The sequence below is a fragment of the Schistocerca serialis genome, chromosome 10 (genome assembly GCF_023864345.2).
Source record: "Schistocerca serialis cubense isolate TAMUIC-IGC-003099 chromosome 10, iqSchSeri2.2, whole genome shotgun sequence".
NCBI lineage: Eukaryota > Metazoa > Arthropoda > Insecta > Orthoptera > Acrididae > Schistocerca > Schistocerca serialis.
This window is the reverse complement of record NC_064647.1, coordinates 111,982,099-111,999,422: the sequence shown is the minus strand read 5'-3', so window position 1 is coordinate 111,999,422 and position 17,324 is coordinate 111,982,099. Positions and strand designations below refer to the sequence as shown.

At 44.5% G+C, this 17,324-nt stretch overlaps 1 protein-coding gene across 1 annotated transcript in view; it reads right to left on the bottom strand.

Annotated features, from left to right (window-relative positions):
* Positions 1-17,324, bottom strand: part of LOC126424583 (15-hydroxyprostaglandin dehydrogenase [NAD(+)]-like) — an 82,056-nt gene that overhangs the window by 24,848 nt on the left and 39,884 nt on the right. Inside the window, exon 2 of the mRNA XM_050087325.1 lies at positions 14,444-14,537. Coding sequence (XP_049943282.1) covers positions 14,444-14,537 — 94 coding nt within the window. The remainder of the gene's footprint in view (positions 1-14,443; positions 14,538-17,324) is intronic.

The window sequence follows — 17,324 nt, the reverse complement described above, 5'->3', positions numbered from 1 at the left end:
TCGTTGGACGAAGTGTGTAAGTCAAAAAGAAAACTATGCCGAAAAATAAAAAAAGGATTACCTCAAACAAGTAAGTAGTTTTTAATTTTTTCACGGACTCTTCAAACGCCCTTCGTAAATCTGTAAAGATGCATGTTATGCGTACACTTTATAACAGACTATGAACTACTAATGTTCAAAATGATGCGGCAGTGTTACATTTAAATAACAGTCTACATGTCTGATGAAGTCTGTGTGAAAGCTCCATGAAACAAGATTCACGCGAAAGCGATATATTACGACAAGACTATGGAAAAGATATCTGGGCAAGGTATTCCTTTTTACAACTGAACATGAACTTTCATGATGTTTAGTACCCTTTCGCATGTGTTAACAAACTCTCGTGTGACATGTTTAATTATGGTTGGTTGGTTGGTTTATTTTGCGGAGGGGGAACAGACTGCAAGGTCATCGGTCCCATCGGATTAGGGAAGGATGGGGAAGTAAGTCGGTCATGCCCTTTCAAGGGAACCATCCTGGCATTTTCCGGAAGTGATTTAAGGAAATCACGAAAAATCTAAATCAGTATGGCCAGACTCATCTGTCAACCGTCGTCCTCCCGAACTCGTCCACAGCGCCACCTCGCTCGGGCGTATTTAATTATGCAAGACTGGTTATACAGGGTGAAAAGTATTTAAACCGACAAACTCTGGGAGATTGTAGGGGACATAAAAATAAATATTTTCCCTAATGTCATAACGGAAAAATATTTATTTTTAAAATATTTAAATTTTCGATTTTTTATGACCAAGAGACAACACATTAACAGACCCAATTTCAATTACAGTAGATTTTCAAAAACGCCTCCATTGACAAGTAAACAAAGGTTACACCATCGGATCATGTTCTGTCTGACACGGGCAAAAACCGCAGGAGTATCCTGAATTGTTCCTGCTGCTGCTACTATCCGGGCAACCAGATCCTCTTCTGATGCAACAGGAGTTGCGTAAACAAGGTGCGCATCTCTCCCCACACAGAAAAGTCCAGTGGGGACATATCTGGGGATCGAGCAGGCCATGGCACAGGACCACCCCTGCCAATTCACGATTCTGGGAACCGTCAGTCCAGGAATCGACGCACACGACGACTGAAATGTGCTAGCGTCCCTTCATGTTGGAACCACATGCGCTGTCTTGTTGGGAGCGGGACGTCTTCCAGCAATTCTGGCAATGCTCTGGCGAGAAAATTGTAATAGTGCGTGCCATTTAATGGCCTAGGTAGAAGATACTCCTCGATTAAACAGTCCCCAACAACACCGACCCACACATTAACGAAGAACGGCATTTGATGAGCGCTAGTAAGTGTGGCATGTGGGTTATCCTCACTCCAAACATGCGAATTGTGCATGTTGAAGACTCCATCACGCCCGAACGTTGCTTCATCGGTAAACAACACAGAGGATGGAAACGTAGGATGCATTTCACACTGTTCCAGGTACCACTGCGAAAACTGTGCTCTGGGTGGATAATCAACTGGTTCCAGGTTGTGGAGACGCTGTAAGTGAAATGGGAGTAATAATTGCTCTCGAAGGACTGTTCTTACATTCGTCTGATTCGTCCCCATGTTACGTGCAATTGCACGAGTGCTGATTGAAGGATCCCGCTCCACATGCTGGAAGACAGCTTCCTCAAATTGCAGTGTTCTTACCGTGCGACGGCGTCCCTGTCCAGGTAATCTGCTAAATGACCCGGTCTCACGCAGACATTGGTACACAGCAGCAGAGGTCGTATGATGCGGGATTTGGCGATTAGGATATTGTTGTTGATAAACCCGCTGTGCAGCTCGTCCGTTGTGGTGCGCTACGTAGTACGCCCCAACCATATCAGTGTACTCACTCCAGGTGTATCGCTCCATTAGTAAACAGAGACAATGCACTACTACACTGGTGGACACCAGTTGCCTGCAACTGAAGAGCGTAATACACCCTCTAACAACTGAAGAGCGTAATACGGCCTCCACCAGTTTAAATACTCCTCATAGGAAAAAATGACATTAGGGAAAAATATTTGTTTTGATGTCCCCTACAACCTCCCAGAGTTTGTCGGTTTAAATACTTTTCACCCTGTAGAGAATACTGTTAGCTTGCACTTGCTCTACTACTTACTGTTACGTCCGCCCTAAGTCCCTGCAGAAGGTAGCTTACGTTTAAATGAGCCAATTTCACTGGAGACTGATTTATTCTCTGATTTTGAACTTATTGTAACTCATGTCTTTTACATGACATTTAGAGCATCTTATGTATTCTTTGACCATAGCAATATATTTTTTTTATAAATCTATACCGCGTAATGTAAGCATGTCTTACAACCATTGTCTATTACCAATAAGTACCAACAGTTAAGGCTAATACCCCCCCATGAACCATGGACCTTGCCGTTGGTGGGGAGGCTTGCGTGCCTCAGCGATACAGATAGCCGTACCGTAGGTGCAACCACAACGGAGGGGTATCTGTTGAGAGGCCAGACAAACGTGTGGTTCCTGAAGAGGGGCAGCAGGCTTTTCAGTAGTTGCAAGGGCAACAGTCGGGATGATTGACTGATCTGGCCTTGTAACAATAACCAAAACGGCCTTGCCGTGCTGGTACTGCGAACGGCTGAAAGCAAGGGGAAACTACAGCCGTAATTTTTCCCGAGGGCATGCAGCTTTACTGTATGATTACATGATGGTGGCGTCCTCTTGGGTAAAATATTCCGGAGGTAAAATAGTCCCCCATTCGGATCTCCGGGCGGGGACTACTCAAGAGGATGTCGTTATCAGGAGAAAGAAAACTGGCGTTCTACGGATCGGAGCGTGGAATGTTAGATCCCTTAATCGGGCAGGTAGGTTAGAAAATTTAAAAAGGGAAATGGATAGGTTGAAGTTAGATATAGTGGGAATTAGTGAAGTTCGGTGGCAGGAGGAACAAGACTTCTGGTCAGGTGACTACAGGGTTATAAACACAAAATCAAATAGGGGTAATGCAGGAGTAGGTTTAATAATGAATAGGAAAATAGGAATGAGGGTAAGCTACTACAAACAGCATAGTGAACGCATTATTGTGGCCAAGATAGATACGAAGCCCACACCTACTACAGTAGTACAAGTTTATATGCCAACTAGCTCTGCAGATGACGAAGAAATTGAAGAAATGTATGATGAAATAAAAGAAATTATTCAGATTGTGAAGGGAGACGAAAATTTAATAGTCATGGGTGACTGGAATTCGAGTGTAGGAAAAGGGAGAGAAGGAAACATAGTAGGTGAATATGGATTTGGGGACAGAAATGAAAGAGGAAGCCGCCTGGTAGAATTTTGCACAGAGCACAACATAATCATAACTAACACTTGGTTTCAGAATCATGAAAGAAGGTTGTATACATGGAAGAACCCTGGAGATACTAAAAGGTATCAGATAGATTATATAATGGTAAGACAGAGATTTAGGAACCAGGTTTTAAATTGTAAGACATTTCCAGGGGCAGATGTGGACTCTGACCACAATCTATTCGTTATGACCTGTAGATTAAAACTGAAGAAACTGCAAAAATGTGGGAATTTAAGGAGATGGGACCTGGATAAACTAAAAGAACCAGAGGTTGTACAGAGATTCAGGGAGAGCATAAGGGAGCAATTGACAGGAATGGGGGAAATAAATACAGTAGAAGAAGAATGGGTAGCTTTGAGGGATGAAATAGTGAAGGCAGCAGAGGATCAAGTAGATAAAAAGACGAGGGCTAGTAGAAATCCTTGGGTAACAGAAGAAATATTGAATTTAATTGATGAAAGGAGAAAATATAAAAATGCAGTAAGTGAAACAGGCAAAAAGGAATACAAACGTCTCAAAAATGAGATCGACAGGAAGTGCAAAATGGCTAAGCAGGGATGGCTAGAGGACAAATGTAAGGATGTAGAGGTCTATCTCACTAGGGGTAAGATAGATACTGCCTCCAGGAAAATTAAAGAGAAACCTTTTGACAATGTTGACTGGAATACTCTCTTTCAAATTCTAAAGGTGGCCGGGGTAAAATACAGGGAGCGAAAGGCTATTTACAATTTGTACAGAAACCAGATGGCAGTTATAAGAGTCGAGGGACATGAAAGGGAAGCAGTGGTTGGGAAGGGAGTAAGACAGGGTTGTAGCCTGTCCCCGATGTTGTTCAATCTGTATATTGAGCAAGCAGTAAAGGAAACAAAAGAAAAATTCGGAGTAGGTATTAAAATTCATGGAGAAGAAATAAAAACTTTGAGGTTCGCCGATGACATTGTAATTCTGTCAGAGACAGCAAAGGACTTGGAAGAGCAGTTGAATGGAATGGACAGTGTCTTGAAAGGAGGATATAAGATGAACATCAACAAAAGCAAAACAAGGATAATGGAATGTAGTCTAATTAAGTCGGGTGATGCTGAGGGAATTAGATTAGGAAATGAGGCACTTAAAGTAGTAAAGGAGTTTTGCTATTTGGGGAGCAAAATAACTGATGATGGTCGAAGTAGAGAGGATATAAAATGTAGACTGGCAATGGCAAGGAAAGCGTTTCGGAAGAAGAGAAATTTGTTAACATCCAGTATTGATTTAAGTGTCAGGAAGTCATTTCTGAAAGTATTCGTATGGAGTGTAGCCATGTATGGAAGTGAAACATGGACGATAAATAGTTTGGACAAGAAGAGAATAGAAGCTTTCGAAATGTGGTGCTACAGAAGAATGCTGAAGATTAGATGGGTAGATCACATAACTAATGAGGAAGTATTGAATAGGATTGGGGAGAAGAGAAGTTTGTGGCACAACTTGACCAGAAGAAGGGATCGGTTGGTAGGACATGTTCTGAGGCATCAAGGGATCACAAATTTAGTATTGGAGGGCAGCGTGGAGGGTAAAAATCGTAGGGGGAGACCAAGAGATCAATACACTAAGCAGATTCAGAAGGATGTAGGTTGCAGTAGGTACTGGGAGATGAAAAAGCTTGCACAGGATAGAGTAGCATGGAGAGCTGCATCAAACCAGTCTCAGGACTGAAGACCACAACAACAACAACAACACCCTCCAAGCAGCTATTTCAACAGCTAAATATTCTATCTTTACCATGACTCTACATACAAAAAAAGTCTAATTAATCTAAAAAGGTGCATTGAAAATTTCAAAACCAACTCAGACCTGCATTCACATAATACAAATATGCGCAATGATATCCATGTAAAAAGAGTGAACAAGGCTACTGCACAGAAAGAAACAAACATTCAAAGTACAAAATTGTACAACAAACTTCCAGCACATATAAAAGAGATTTTTAAAAAATCGTCTGCATTATTCAAGTTTTTAATGACCAACCGCTATTACAGTGTAAACAAATACCTTCAATAACCTAGCAGGAAGTAATGTTCTATCTTGATACCATATGCCATACTCAATGTCAATAGCATTTTGTGTCAAATGTTTCCTAGGATCTGAATTAATATTCAGAGCAGAAGCGTCCTACATCTACATCTACATCTACAAACATACTCCGCAATCCACAATACGGTGCGTGGCGGAGGGTACCTCGTACCACAACTAGCATCTTCTCTCCCTATTCCACTCCCAAACAGAACGAAGGAAAAATGACTGCCTATATGCCTCTGTACGAGCCCTAATCTCTCTTATCTTATCTTTGTGGTCTTTCCGCGAAATGTAAGTTGGCGGAAGTAAAATTGTACTGCAGTCAGCCTCAAATGCTGGTTCTCTATATTTACTCAGTAGCTATTCACGAAAAGAACGCCTCCTTTCCTCTAGAGACTCCCACCCGAGTTCCTGAAGCATTTCCGTAACACTCGCGTGATGATCAAACCTACCAGTAATAAATATAGCAGCCTGCCTCTGAATTGCTTCTATGTCCTCCCTCAATCCGACCTAATAGGGATCCCAAACGCTCGAGCAGTACTCAAGAATAGGTCGTATTAGTGTTTTATAAGCGGTCTCCTTTACAGATGAACCACATCTTCCCAAAGTTCTACCAATGAACCGAAGACGACTATCCACCTTCCCCACAACTGCCATTACACGCTTGTACCACTTCATATCGCACTGCAATGTCACGCCCAAATATTTAATCGAAGTGACTGTATCAAGCGCTACACTACTAATGGAGTATTCAAACATTACAGGGGTCTTTTTCCTATTCATCTGCATTAATTTACATTTATCTATATTTAGAGTAAGTTGGCATTCTTTACACCAATCATAAATCCTATCCAAGTCATCTTGTATCCTCCTACAGTCACTCAACGACGACACCTTCCCGTACACCACAGCATCATCAGCAAACAGCCGCACATTGCTATCTACCCTATCCAAAAGATCGTTTAAGTAGATAGAAAACAACAGCGGACCTACCACACTTGCCTGGGGCACTCCAGATGATTCCCTCACCTCCGATGAACACTCACCATCGAGGACAACATATTGGGTTCTATTACTTAAGACAACTATTTCTGTTTTTATTTAAATCTCAACTAAGGCTTCCATGAATAATATCTTTTATGCCATTAATCGAAGCTGTGTGTACAATTTCAATGTAACGTTATATAGGGTACTGTACATCCTTATACACGTATATATTTCTACTGCGTATTGTCCGACGAAATCGATGCAATGTAAATTGTCTCTCGATGAATAAACTACTACTACTGCTACTACTAGCTACTACTACTACTTCTACTACTATTAGAGATGCTATGCCGGAGGCGGTGTACGGAGCTTTCTCTAGATATACACGAGCGACTAAGCTCCACTCAACAGTGTTATTGATGGGCCACCTCGGGTTTACACCAAACCGGGTTAACCGATTTGAAAGTTTTCGTAAACCGAGTTCAAAACGACTTGGACGAAAAAACTGAGACAACATTCAACACCGTTCCCTCATTCGCCATTGTGCGGCTTACGATTCAGTTCAGTCAACCAACCGGAGATTCGCGGTTTCCTAACCAGTGATCATATACAAGGTGAGTCACCTAACGTTACCGCTGGATGTATTTCGTAAACCACATCAAATACTGACGAATCGATTCCAAAGACCGCACGTGAGGAGAGGGGCTAGTGTAATTGGTTAATACAAACCATAAAAAAATGCACGGAAGTATGTTTTTTAACACAAACCTATGTTTTTTTAAATGGAACCCCGTTAGTTTTGTTAGCACATCTGAACACATAAACAGATACGTAATCAGTGCCGTTTGTTGCATTGTAAAATGTTAATTACATCCGGAGATATTGTAACCTAAAGTTGACTCTTGAGTACCACTCCTCCGCTGTTCGATCGTGTGTATCGGAGAGCACCGAATTACGTAGGGATCCAAAGGGAACGGTGATGGACCTTAGGTACAGAAGAGACTGGAACAGCAAATTACGTCCGTATGCTAACACCTTTTTATTGGTCTTTTTCACTGACGCACATGTACATTACCATGAGGGGTGAGGAACACGTACACACGTGGTTTCCGTTTTCAATTACGGAGTGGAATAGAGTGTGTCACGACATGTCAGGCCAATAGATGTTCAATGTGGTGGCCATCATTTCCGGCACACAACTGTAATCTCTGGCGTAATGAATGTCGTACACGCCGCAGTACATCTGGTGTAATGTCGCCGCAGGCTGCCACAATACGTTGTTTCATATCCTCTGGGGTTGTAGGCACATCACGGTACACATTCTCCTTTAACGTACCCCACAGGAAGAAGTCCAGAGGTGTAAGATCAGGAGAACGGGCTGGCCAATTTATGCGTCCTCCACGCCCTATGAAACGCCCGTGGAACATCCTGTCAAGGGCCAGCCTAGTGTTAATTGCGGAATGCGCAGGTGCACCATCATGCTGATACCACATACGCCGACGCGTTTCCAGTGGGACATTTTCGAGCAACGTTGGCAGATCATTCTGTAGAAACGCGATGTATGTTGCAGCTGTTTGGGCCCCTGCAATGAAGTGAGGACCAATGAGGTGGTCGCCAATGATTCCGCACCATACATTTACAGTCCACGGTCGCTGTCGCTCTACCTGTCTGAGCCGGCGAGGATTGCCCACGGACCAGTAATGCATGTTCCGTAGATCCACTGCCCGTGGTTTGTGAAACCCGCTTGATCGGTAAACAGGTAGAACTGCAAGGCATTCTCCGTTAATGCCCATTGACAGAATTGCAATCGATGATTAAAGTCATCACTATGTAATTACTGATGTAGCGACACATGAAACGGGTGAAAGCGGTGACGATGCAGTATGCGCATGACACTACTTCGACTCAGTCCACCGGCTCTCGCAGTGTCTCGTGTACTCATGTGTTGGTTCGTGGCAACAGCAGCTAACACACCAACTGCACCTGCTTCTCCCGTGACGGGCCTGTTCCGGACCCGTTTGCGTGCTGCGACCATACCGGTTGCATACAATTGGCGGTAGACGTTTTGCAATGTGCGGCACGTTGGATGCTCTCTGTCCGGGTACCGTTCTGCATACACCCTGCAGGCTTCAGCTGCATTTCGTCGACACTCGCCATAGATGAGTATCATCTCCGCCTTTTCAGAGTTCGAATACACCACGGTCACAGTTCCTATAACACTACACTATCACAGACGTCTGGTAACACGGTGTACTACAGTTGGTCTGCGTGCGGAGACGAATGCAGAATAACAATAGCAGCAAGCGCTACATGCGGACACTGAGACAGCTAGACCAAACCACAACAGTGCACTACAGCCGCACTCGTAAACACGGTCGTCATCGTAAACATGTCCCTGCAGATGCTGCTCGCCGACCGTGGCCTGTGTTTGTAACACGCAACTGAACGTCGGAGGTTTCAAGCGTCAACTTTAGGTTACAATATCTCCGGACGTAATTAACATTTTACAATGCAACAAACGGCACTGATTACGTATTTGTTTGTATGTTCAGATGTGCTAACAAAACGAACGTGGTTCCATTTAAAAAAAAACGTAAGTTTGTGTTAAAAAACATACTTCCGTGGATTTTTGTATGGTTTGTATTAAACAATTAGACTAGCCCCTCTCCTCACGTTCGGTCTGTGGAATCGGTGCGTCAGTAATTGTTGTGGTTTACGAAATATATCCAGCGGTAACGTTAGGTGACTCACCCTGCATACAGCTACACAAGCCGTTATTTTTGGTCTTTCGGCTTGAAAGTTTGAAGATAGATTTGTGAAAAATCCGAAACAAGCTGTACAGATTTTTGACAGTTAACGGACGATCATAAGTTAGGCAAATGGCTGTTCACGATTATGACGGCATACTCCACTACAGGTGGCACTATTGAGTCTGTTCTTTGAAGCTTTGAAAATACACTTGTGAAACATGCAAAATTCAAATTTTAAATTTTGCTAGCCATTGGCCGATCATACGGCAGCCAAAAGCCTGCTGACGAGCATGAATGCGTAATTTGCTACATGCTGCAGTTTTGGGCCTTTTGTTTTAAAATTTGAAAAATAGACTTGTGAATCTTCTAAAACTTGCCATATAGATTTTGACAACTATCAGGCGATCGTGGTAGCCAAATTCCTGTCAACGAGTATGACTGCGAAGCGGGAGTCTTCGAGTCTTTCGACACGAAATTTTGAAGATGGTGATTCGCCCTGAATTTGCTGTAATGGTAATGCAGTCAACGCCTCGTCATGAAGATTAATGGACGCCAAATTACAGACTAAAATTACAGACTAAAATCTGAAAATATGCTCATGAGGCACCGAATTGGATGGTGACAGGACTATCGTAAGGTAGCTAAATGCCTCGTCATGAATGGTTGCTATGTTGTGGGCTGCAATTAAAAATTACTCACGAGACACCCAGAATTTTCTGTACGGATTTTGGTGGCGATACGGCGATCTTACGCTAGCCAGATAGCGCTGCTCGAGCATGAATGTTCACTGTTACCACTTCGTCATCGTTTCCCTCAGACACTTTCTGCGCAAAATCTTAACTCCCGAGTGACCATTACGCTAATGTTGTGAAAAAAAATAAATCACAATAATCTACTGCATTTTTTTTAAGATCACAGTGGGCGAGTCGCGTTCTGTAGGCACAGACTCGACTTGGTTCAAATCGGATTCGGTCGCCGCGACGGCGATAAACTCCAGCCTCGGACGAAACTGTGATCCATAGTGGCAGGAGCCGCGTATGGCGTGTACACAACACGGGTTGTAAGTGAACTCGAGCTGACTTGAAATCCTCTCAACTCGGTTTGGCAACTCGAACCGACCCCCCTCTAAGCAGTCTTCTTCACACCTCTCCAGAGCGAACTGCTGCGCGCCATAGTCCCCTGCTGTCATCAAAGATATGCCAGCCACAGTTTTATATTAGTTTATTCTTCTGATTTTATTCAAGTGCTTTGACCTCATCTTCACAGGGTAAAATGGTCTGACTCCGACCCTATAAGAGATCAAAAGCAGTCAACAAATAACATGGTTCAAATGGTCATCAGTCGCCTAGAACTTAGAACTACTTTAACCCAACTAACCTAAGGACATCACACACATCCATGCCCGAGGCAGGATTCGAACCTGCGACCGTAGCGGTCACGCGGTTCCAGACTGAAGCGCCTAGAAACGCACGGCCACACCGGCCGGTCCCAACGAATAAAATAAATAGCTTACATTCTATCAAGGATGCTTTTTTCCAAATAATTTTTCTATTGTTTTGTCGATCGCTGTTTATTTCCACGAATAATGTTCCAAACATTTCTTACCAAAAAGTCTGTTGCGTTACTTTATCACGAATGAGTGACTGTAAAGAACTGCTTAAGGTCAGGAAGAGGGAGGTTGTTCCTTTTTTTTTTTTTTTTTTTTTTTTTGGACTAGAAGCTAAGTACACACATAAGTAAACAAACTATTGAAGACGTGTGCTGTCGAACGAACGAGTGCAGAGTTATGAACAGCAGCTATTGCAGCTCTTTGACAGTGCCAGGGAAAGGTGCATGACGCCAATAAGTTTGACGGTGGAAAAATTTAAGGTTCTTTTCTCCCACAGTGCTTCTGTACAGATAGTAAATGATATATCTATCAAGCTGGTTCAAACCGGTCCTGTGCTTAAGCAGGAGATACCGAAAACACGAGAGGCGTTCAATAAGTAAGGCAACGCATTTTTTTTTCTCGGCCAATTTCAGTTGAAAAAACGCGTAATTTTTTATACACACATCAAAAAAAGTTTTCCATCACCACGGTTCCGAGAGTTCCGGAATCTGTACAGAAAATTGGAATAGAGATCAACGTAAACATCATTTCCGCCCTTTTTAATGCTTATGAAAACCACACATTGCACAAAGCGAGACCTTCAGAGGTTGTGGTCCAAATTGCTGTACACACCGGTACCTCTAATACCCAGTAGCACATCCTCTTGCATTCATGCATGCCTCTATTCGTCGTGGCATACTATCCACAAGTCCATCAAGGCACTGTTCGTCCAGATTGTCCCACTCCTCAACGGCGATTCCGCGTAGATCCGTCAGAGTGGTTGGTGGGTCACGTCGTCCATAAAGAGCCCTTTTCAGTCTATCCCAGGCATGTTCTATAGGGTTTATGTCTGGAGAACATGCTGGTCTCTCTAGTCGAGCGATGTCAGTATCCTGAAGGAAATCATTCACAATATGTGCACGATGGGGCCGCGAATTGTCGTCCATGAAGACGAATGTCTCCCCAATATGCTGCCGATAAGGTTACACTATCGGTCGGAGAATGGCATCCACGTATCGTACAGCCGTTACGGCGCCTTCCATGGCCACCAGCGGCGTACGTCGGCCCCACGTAACGCCACCCCAAAACCTGCACCTTGCTGCACTCGCTGGACATTGTGTCTTAGGCGTTCAGCCTGACCGGGTTGCCCCCAAACACGTCTCCGACGATTGTCTGGTTGAAGGGTTATGCGACAATCATCGGTGAAGAGAAAGTGATTCTAATCCTAAGCTGTCCATTCGGCATGTTGTTGGGCCCATCTGTACCGCGTTGCATGGTGTCGTGGTTGCAAAGACGGACCTCGCCATAGACGTCCGGAGTGAGGTTGCGCATCATGCAGCCTATTGTGCGCGGTTTGAGTCCTGCGGCTGCACGAAAAGCATGGTGGCGTTGCTGTCAGAGTTCCCCCGAGCCATAACCCGTAGGTAGCGCTCATCCACTGCAGTAGTGGCCCTTGGGCGGCCTGAGCGAGTCATGTTATCGACAGTTCCTGTCTCTCCGTATCTCCTCTATGTCTGAACAACATCGCTTTGGTTCACTCCGAGAAGCCTGGACACTTCCTTTGTTGAGAGCCCTTCCTGGGACAAACAATGCGGACGCGATCTAACCGCTGTATTGACACTCTGGGCGTGGCTGAACTACAAACACGATCCGTGTACCTCCTTCCTGGTGGAATGACTTGAACTGATCCGCTGTGGGAACCCCTCCGTCCCCGCTGGTCATGAATGGTTGTTTACACATTTGGACGGGTTGAGTGACATCTCTGAACAGTGAAAGGGACTGTGTCTGTGATGCAATATGCACAGACAATGTCTATCTTCAGGAATTCTGGGAACTGGGGTGATGCAAAAATTTTTTTGATGTGTGTAGGACATCGTGGAATATTTACGCTTCAGCCCCTAGAGAAATAGGGTGGAAGCGGTTCGATGAATCCTCCGCTGCGTACTTTAGTGTTAAATGCACAGTGGTCATGCAGCTGTAACTTTTCTGACTGTTAGGCCACCTGGCTTGATAGTCAGACTGTAGGGTGTTACCTCAGGCTGGCCGGAGCGGCCGAGCGGTTCTAGACGTTTCAGTCTGGAACTGCGCGACCGCTACGGTCGCAGGTTCGAATCCTGCCTCGGGCATGGATGTGTGTGATATCCATAGGTTAGTTAGGTTTAAGTAGTTCTAAGTTGTAGGGGATGATGACCTCAGATGTTACACTACTGGCCATTAAAATTGCTACACCACGAGGATGACGTGATACAGACGCAAAATTTAACCGACAGGAAGAAGATGCTGTGATACGCAAATGATTAGCTTTTCAGAGCATTCACACAAGGTTGGCGTTGGTGGCGACACCTACAACGTGCTGACATGAGGAAAGTTTCCAACCGATTTCTCATACACAAACAGCAATGGACCGGCGTTGCCAAGTGAAACATTGTTTTGATGCCTCGTGTAAGGAGGAGAAATGCGTACCATCACGTTTCCGATTTTGATAAAGGTCGGATCGTAGCCTATCGCGATTGCGGTTTATCGTATCGCGACATTGCTGCTCGCGTTGGTCGAGATCCAACGACTGTTAGTAGAATATGGAATCGGTGGGTTCAGGAGGGTAATACGGAACGCCGTGCTGGATCCCAACGGCCTCGTGTCACTAGCAGTCGAGATGACAGGCATCTTATCCGCATCGCTGTAACGGATCGTGCAGCCACGTTTCGATCCCTAAATCAACAGATGGGGACGTTTGCAGCAGTATGGACTATCAGCTCGGAGACCATGGCTGCGGTTACCCTTGACGTTGCATCACAGACAGGAGCGCCTGCGATCGTGTACTCAACGACGAACCTGGGTGCATGAATGGCAAAACGTCATTTTTTCGGATGAATCCAGGTTCTGTTTACAGCATCGTGACGGTCGAGTCCGTGTTTGGCGACATCGCGGTGAAAGCACATTGGAAGCGTGTGTTCGTCATCCCCATACTGGCGTATCATCCGGCGTGATGGTATGGGTGCCGTTGGTTACACGTCTCGGTCACCTCTTGTTCACATTGACGGCACACTTTGAACAGTGTACGTTACATTTCAGATGTGTTACGACCCGTGGCTCAACCCCTCATTCGATCCCTTGCGAAACCCTACATTTCAGCAGGAAATGTTCGACTGCTGCCCTGGCCAGCACATTCTCCAGATCTCTCACCAATTGAAAATGTCCGGTCAATGGTGGCTGAGCAACTAGCTCGTCACAATACGCCAGTCACTGCTCTTGATGAACTGTGCTATCGTGTTGAAGCTGCATGGGCAGCTGTACCTGTACACGCCATCCAAGCTCTGTTTGACTCAATACCCTGGCGTATCAGGGCCGTTATTACGGCGAGAAGTGGTTGTTCTGGGTACTGATTTCTCAGGATCGATGCACCCAAATTGCGTGAAAATGTAATCACATGTCAGTTCTAGTAGAATATATTTGTCCAATGAATACCCGTTTATCATCTGCATTTCTTCTTGGTGTAGCAATTTTAATGGCCAGTAGTGTAAGTCCCATAGTGCTCAGAGCCATTTGAACCATTGTGTTACCTCAGACCAGTTGTCTGGCGTGTGTGTTGGCAGGCTGGACGCATGTGCAAGCTCTAGTTGCCTGTTGAAAAGGGACTTCGGGAGTGTATCGAATGATCAGAATCAGATCAGATTGAGGAGACGGGTGCAGATTTCAATAGGACTGCCTCGCTGCCGCAGTGCTGACCTTGGCTCCAGCGGCGAGCAGCGCCCTTGAGAAGGCCCTTCCCAGCCCGCCGGCAGCTCCCGTGATGAGCGCCACTTTGCCTGAGGGATCCATCCTGGAACAACAACAAGAACATCATCAACATCAACAGACCCTGTATCACCATGACGATGTGACGCCGTTTTGCCTCAACCACTAGACTACATCGGTCCACGTCGGGTACTCCAACAAAGACGTTAATATCAGATAATATTCTGCAGTTTTCTTTGCTACCGGACTATTAGGCCGTGGTCAAATGGATTTCACATTAAAACCCAACGTTTGGTCCCCGTCTACGGAGGACATTTTGGAGAGAGATCATAGCTTGTGTGAGTGTCCGATTAGCACCCTGGCCCGCCAAAGACAGCAGGAAAATTCCGTTTACGCTTGCTTCCGCGCAGTGGATGACGTCACACGTTTTGAATAACCGAGCGCAACCAACACCATCTAGACTACAGGCCTGTGCGCACACTTGTGACGTCACATACTGATGGGCGGGTCTGTATCGGAACGCACCTGTTAAGCACTCTGCAGCTGTACGAACTTTACGAGTTTCAGAGCTGAGACCGCATAGAGATACTCGTGCTTTCCTCTCCTATGTGGCCTTGTAATGAAAGTGTGGACATTTATATCATTGCGTAAAGTAACTGAACAAAATTGCCCTATGATATTTCAGGATGTAAAATTATTTTGAAGATATGCCTTAAATACGCGTTTCTAGGCTCGAATACAAACTGTAATTTTAAATTCTCTCTTTTACTGCAGGAGCTATGTTTTCTTGCAGTAAAAAATCGCCAATATGCAGTAACAAGCAAACGTTTTCGGTTTTAAATAAAACAGCTGGAGCTCCTACAGAATTTAAGAATTTGTTTGCCTGGTTATTTTCGTAAACTTTCCTCTCCACTTCAAAATTTGCTGACCTCACACGAAACTCAAATCATTCGACGAAATGGAGCACCTCCTGACGTAATCAGGAAAAATATTTTATTTCCCTGTTTCTCCAGAATTTAAGAACCTTAAACATGAAAAGATTGTTTTTCCTATATCCTTGACTAAAATTCGTGTCACAGAGTGCTGTTAATTTAATCACAATGCACTTACATCGATATTTTGCTTTCAATACTGCTTAATATGTCGAGCACTGAATTCATTAAAGCAATTTTCTAAGGTAGTTTATTTAAATTGAAATTATTTCCGAATAGCTGTATATCTAAAACTGAACAAAATCATTCTGTAGCTCTTCCAAATAAAAGTACTGGGAACTCAATAATCTGGTAGGAATGATGAGGAATACTAAACATTTTCGAGCCACACTAATGAATATAACTATTCTGTGTGACAATAGTTGCTTCGTATTAACCTCGCAGCAATGGTCCAGAATTAAGAAACAAATTATACTGGTAAATGATGCTTAACTGCTTTTAAAAACAATTGGCAAATGTGGTGCAATGGAAACAAATACCACGCTATAAATTTTTTGTCATTTACTTACCCTTGAATGATGCGTAGACACAAATTCCTGTCTGGGAGTAGCTGCAATCCAGCGATTTCTGAACTTCACACATTTGGGAAATCGAAACATGTGCACTTTCATGCCTTTTTGGGATTTATAATTTCCCTGGCAAAAGGGAACGCAACACTTGTATTGCATACTTCGAAGAACTGTAGGCGAATACTTTATGAAATATATATAGCGCTTTCACGTGGCACACACTTTCGACACAACATACACGCCAACAGGACTGCCGACTACAGATAAGATGGCCAACAGTTTGTGACGTCACGTGCCAATATGGCCGCTGTGCGTAGGCCTTGTATCTAGGCAACTGGCGGTTGGCGACTCGTCGAGTCGTGGGCTGTCGCACCCTCTCAAGAGCTCCCTGTCGATCTGTAATGGCTGCTCAGGCTTCCATGACACGCAGATCAAGACCTTTTTGGATCCGGATGTTCTGCTGGACAGAACACGTGTCCCTAGAGATGTGAAGGACTGAGGCCAGGGAACGGAAGTGGTTCTCCTGTCATGATAGCTATCGAATAGCGCGCCTCTAACTCTGAGACCGAAATGTTCTACAGTTCCACCGTGCACAAATCACACGTTTGTCCTTATTTTTAGGAGCACGTCTTCTAGTGTTGGACGGCTTTCAAAATAAAGTTTCCATAGACATCACCTGTAAGACACGCTGGGAGAACGTGTGGCCCTACCAGTAACCAATACAGTTTCAGGCCAGACGTTAATATTAAACTGTGTTGAGCTCTAGCCTGTACTGTAACATGCGGACTGTCATCGATCTACAGGGTGTTACAAAAAGGTGCGGCCAAACTTTCAGGAAACGTTCCTCACACACAAAGAAAGAAAATATGTTATGTGGAGATGTGTCCGGAAACGCTTACTTTCCATGTTAGAGCTCATTTTATTACTTCTCTTCGAATCACATTGATCTTGGAATGGAAACACACAGCAACAGAACGTAACAGCGTGACTTCAAACACTTTGTTACAGGAAATGTTCAAAATGTCCTCCGTTAGCGAGGATACATGCATCCACACTCCGTCGCATAGAATCCCTGATGCGCTGATGCAGCCCTGGAGAATGGCGTATTGTATCACAGCCGTCCACAATACCAGCACGAAGAGTCTCTACATTTGGTACCGGGATTGCGTAGACTAGAGCTTTCAAATGCCCCCATAAATGAAAGTCAAGAGGGTTGAGGTCAGGAAAGCGTGGAGGCCATGGAATTGGTCCGCCTCTACCAATCCATCGGTCACCGAATCTGTTGTTGAGAAGCGTACGAACACTTCGACTGACATGTGCAGGAGCTCCATCGTGCATGAACAACATGTTGTGTCGTACTTGTAAAGGCAC